Source organism: Eurypyga helias, unplaced genomic scaffold (genome assembly GCF_000690775.1).
Source record: "Eurypyga helias isolate BGI_N326 unplaced genomic scaffold, ASM69077v1 scaffold34480, whole genome shotgun sequence".
NCBI classification, from domain to species: domain Eukaryota; kingdom Metazoa; phylum Chordata; class Aves; order Eurypygiformes; family Eurypygidae; genus Eurypyga; species Eurypyga helias.
In genome coordinates, this window is record NW_010225602.1 from 5,174 (window position 1) to 9,602 (window position 4,429).

General features: G+C 62.3%; 2 protein-coding genes across 2 annotated transcripts in view; one reads left to right on the forward strand and one right to left on the reverse strand.

Annotated features, from left to right (window-relative positions):
• Positions 1-607, forward strand: part of TJP3 (tight junction protein 3) — a gene marked incomplete at its 5' end in the record, with an annotated part of 5,402 nt that extends 4,795 nt beyond the window's left edge. Inside the window, 2 exons of the mRNA XM_010150091.1 lie at positions 3-103; positions 480-607. Of these exons, the coding sequence (XP_010148393.1) occupies positions 3-103; positions 480-607 (229 nt within the window). The remainder of the gene's footprint in view (positions 1-2; positions 104-479) is intronic.
• Positions 608-1,825: 1,218 nt separating this feature from the next.
• APBA3 (amyloid beta (A4) precursor protein-binding, family A, member 3) overlaps positions 1,826-4,429 on the reverse strand; it is a 5,463-nt gene continuing 2,859 nt past the window's right edge. Inside the window, exons 7-11 of the mRNA XM_010150100.1 lie at positions 4,095-4,274; positions 3,677-3,889; positions 2,978-3,097; positions 2,044-2,184; positions 1,826-1,897 (exon numbers count right to left, since the gene is read on the reverse strand). Of these exons, the coding sequence (XP_010148402.1) occupies positions 1,826-1,897; positions 2,044-2,184; positions 2,978-3,097; positions 3,677-3,889; positions 4,095-4,274 (726 nt within the window). The remainder of the gene's footprint in view (positions 1,898-2,043; positions 2,185-2,977; positions 3,098-3,676; positions 3,890-4,094; positions 4,275-4,429) is intronic.

Consider the following 4,429-nt stretch of genomic DNA (forward strand, 5'->3'; position numbering starts at 1 on the left):
TACGACCAGCCTGGGCTGGCCCGCTCCTCTGAGCCAGCACAGATGTCCCCAAGCCATGGCCTGAACAAGCAGGTGGGTCCCCCCATGCTGGTCCAAGGGGCTGGTAGGGCAGAGATGGGGTGGCCCAGGAGCCAATTCCTATCCCCTGTGGCACAGGTGTCACGTCTTGCTACTGCAGGGTCCGGTTGCATATACGCCCAGCGCTGGTTCCCCGCGGGGGGAACGCAGCCCAGCTCCAGGCCGGTGCACAAATCCTGCCACTACCTCTGATCCCCCCCCTCTCGCTGGTCTCTCACAGGCACCTGAGTGGCAGCAGCAAGGCCAGCGCTACAGCAGCATCAGGTAGCTTGTGCCCCAGGGCCAGCCGGGGGTTAAAGCAGCCAGCCCTGGGGCTGGGAAGGGACGTGGGGCCAGCTCTGCCTGGCTCGACCCTGCCCAGCAGCAGGCGTGTCTCTGCTACCCTCCTGACCCCATGGCAGCGGCATCACCTGGCTTCTCATCCCCCAGGGAATATGAGCACAACGCTGTGAGGAAGAGGTTCACGCGGGCCAGGGATGACTCGGACCAGGACGAAGGCTACGAGTGGGGCCCAGTGACAGATGTGTAGCAGCACCGCTGCCCTGTCCCACTGGGCAGCCCTGCCCCACGCATCAGTGCAGGTAGTGCCCAGCAGCACGCTGTGGCAGGGCCTAATCCTGCTGCACCCCTCCCCACCCAGCACCACTAAGTGCCTCCTTCCTCCTTCTGGCCATGGCCTCCGCTGCTGGAATAAAAGGGATGTCTTGATCAGGCCGGGCTGTTCCCGTGCATGCTGGGTGGCCTTGCTGGGACCCAGGCACCCCCCAGCCAGACACCTTGCCTGCCCTGAGAGGCATTGGTGCGGGGGTCAGGCTTGGTCTGTGCCAAGGTCTGGCACTGCAACAGGCTCAGGGTGCACCCCCCGAGCTGAGCCGCCCCTGCTGCAGCCCAGCCAGGGCCCCTGAAACAGTCTTCCCCAAACTTTTTTATTTTTACACCAACCAAGCACACAGCAAAGTCAGCACTGCCTTGGCCACAGGGGCCAGAGTCATTAAGGACACAGCACCAGGGGCTGGGCCCAGGATGGGGACTGGGCAGCACTGTGACAGCACCGAGAGCTGTGACCCAGTGCCCAGGGGCACGGGGGCCGGACTGTGCGTGCAGAGCTGTTAAAGGCAGCACCAGGGAAAAGCAGAGGTAGTTTCCCAGCTTGGTGCAACAGGTCTAATTGGGAGTTCATCTGCATCCCAACAGGCCCCTGACAAAGCCAGGGAGAAGGAGCAGGTGCCCAGGGTGCTGCTGCCCTTAAGGCGCAGTCTGGGATCTGCCGGCTCTCCCTCGGGGGTGCCAGCGTGCACCCACACACTGGCAGCAGGGTCAGTGCTGCTCAAGGGCTGTGTTAGGATGTGCCTGGGGGCTGTGCTTCCAGCACCATCCCCCCGTGGGGAAAGGCACTGTCAGTGAGCATAAAAGCACCATCTGTGGTGACTGGATGGGGTGACCCCTCACATGGGGTCCCTCTCCTCCTGCCAGACGCTGTGCGGCAGTGGGACAGGCACCGTGCAGGCACTGTGAGGCAGGGGGGGGTAAATGGAGGGGGTGAAGTGCCCAAAACAAGGCACCAGAAGCCCTGGTATCAGGCCGGAGCTGATACCAGAGCTGGGTATCAGGCCCCTGAAGTTCCACTGTGTCCTGAGTAAAACTGAAGAGGCTCTGGATTAGGCCTGGCTGGGGACTGGAGGGCTCCAATGGGGCAGAGCCTGTCCTGCCCTCAGGGCCCCAGGCACATGCAGTGACAGCCAGCAGCTCAGAGGAAGATGGGCTGCTCCTGCCCGGTCAGTAAGCGATACGTGGAGGCCGGCATGGTCTTGATGTGGACCTAGGCAGAGATGCACAGATCAGCTGGGAGCCACCAAGCCCCGGGCTGGGGCGTGCCGGGACAGAACCCTGAGCCCAACCTGCTCCGCGTGCAGCTGCCCTGCAGCATGGGAGCCCTGGCTGGCACCCAGCCTGGGCCCAGCTCACCTCACTGACTGCCTGAGTGAGGATCTGGATGATCTTCTCATGGGGCGTTGCCACCACGCTCTGTCCGTTGATCTCTATGATGCGGTGCCCCACGCGGATGCCACCTCTCTCTGCGATGCCCCCACGCATCAGGCTGCAGATCTGGGGAGCAGGGAGCACTGGTAAGATCAGAGCTGTGCCCAGAGCCCAGGGCCATGTGCAACCTCCACCCCAGACCCTCTCATCTGTGCAGCCTCCCAGCAAGAGCTCTGGACTTGTGTGCTGTCTCCTGCATGGGCACGCAGCAATAGCAGGGATGTCCCTTTGCATGGCTGCCACCGGAGCAACATGCTGAGCCGCAGGGTAAGGGCAGCCCACAGGCTGTTCCCCCAGCTGATGAGGAGCTCAGCTCCCCCCTCCTGCCCACCCAACCCTCGTGGTCCCCTCAATCCTGGGCTGCAGAGCCAGAGCAGGCATTGCTCCCTTGGGCAGCAGCTCCCACGCACCTGTGGGGTTAACTGCACCTCCAATACTAGTGGGAGCACAGCCGTGCCTCCATCACCCACCCCCATCAACTCCCGCAGGTCCTGCAAACGCTCCTCTCTGCCTTTCCGATGCAGCCACTGCAGAGCCCAGACCAGGGTGTGGCTGGGGCACTGGGAACAGCACAAATACCATTAAGGTCATGACAAGAAATCACGAAAGAAACCACCACCCCAAAAATCGAACAGCTAAGGAGCACCAGGGGGTCAGGTCCAACTGCTGGTGTTGCAGGACAGCTACAAAAAGCCTTCTGCTGTGGCACAGCAGAGCCCTGGTGAACCTCACCCCCAGCAGGCACAAAGAGCACGCTCGTCCGTGCAGACGCAGCCAGAGCTGTGTCTGTGCCCCAGACGGGGCTGAAGCCCTTGGCTGATCCTGGCCAGGCCCTGCTGCCATCCCTCCGGGCACTCACCACGCCATTCTCAACGCAGAAGCCCAGCTGGTACTTGGAGTCCGGGCGCCGGATGACAGCTGTGGTGACAGGGGGACAGTGCACTATGTTCAGTGTCACCTCAGTCTGGCGCTTCAGCTCCTGGAAGATGGGATGGGACTCTGTAAGGCTTTGGAGAGGCACGGCTGAGCGGGGTGATGCAGCCATACTGCTCACAGGAGGGGTAAGGATTAGCAACCCGTTTTCAGTGCGGAAACTGAGGCACACACAGGGATACTGTCATGCTCAAATTCAGGGAGAACTTAGAAATCCAGTCCAAGACATTCCACTCTTCCCCTGAGGCCGCAGTGTCCTTGCTTTCAGCTCCTTCCTGCCCCAAAGGTAGAAGATGCAACAGGTTCCCTCTAGGCCAAGGTGCCTGCCTACATTCACCCTCCTCCTCAGGCAGGGCCCTGCCACAGCAAGTTTAGTCCCTAGCTTCTTCCCTGCCTTGTCACATCCCTTCCTCCTAAGCGCTGTGAGCAGGCAGCCCACAGAACAGGTATGCCTCCTTCACTCCGGCCGGCGTAGCCTCCAACGACCCACCCGCTGCCAGGCTGGGAGCACTGGGGGGACTCCAGCATTACAGACCCCCAGCCAAACACACACAGGCTGGGACCTGCCATACTCCCTCCTGGCAGGGGGAGGCAGTCGGCCAGCCCAGGCACAGCCCCAGCTCACCCGGATGATGCTCTGGCAGGTGGGGAGGGGCAGCCCCACCAGGCTCGTCCCGTTGACGGACACGAGGCGGTCCCCGATGCTCAGCTCGCCAGACCTCTCCGCGGGGCTCCCATGCATCAGGTTAGCAATGACCACTGTGGGCAGGATGGAGCCCCAGCCCGACTCCACAACGGCGATGCCCAGGATCTCCCCCTTCTGCTTCTGGATGCAGACCTGGGGAAGGAGGCCACGGGTGGGTTATGGTCACCAGAGTCACAGGGCTTGTGTCCCAGCACGGGTGTCCTGGGCTCACAGCCAGCTGGGATGGGGCCCAGTTTTGTAGGGGGCACCTCAGCTGTGCAGGGAGCTGTGGAGAGGATGACACAGAGGTGCTGACGGGTACCCCGCAGTGTCCCCATCCCTCCACAGCAGCTCTTACATCCTTGCAGTTCTCCTGCTGGGAGAAGTGGGTCAACTCCGCATTGTATTGCTCCTGGTCCTCGAGGGCACGGCTGTACTGGCGAGGGCTCAGCTCACTCGGGTCGATGCTGTTAGCCTCCAGGAAGCGCTGGTAGGCGACGCCGAACGCCTGCCCAATAGCCTGAGCGATGATCTCGGCCTGGGGAAAGAGAGGGTTGTTCATGCCCATGGGTCACGGCCAACGGTCTCATGGCTGAGCTGCCAGCGATGCCCAGCACAGGCACTGTGCCCTGGGAGCTCCAGGGCATGACTCCTTCCCTGCCTGAATGGGTCCCTTTATGGTGCTAATTTCGC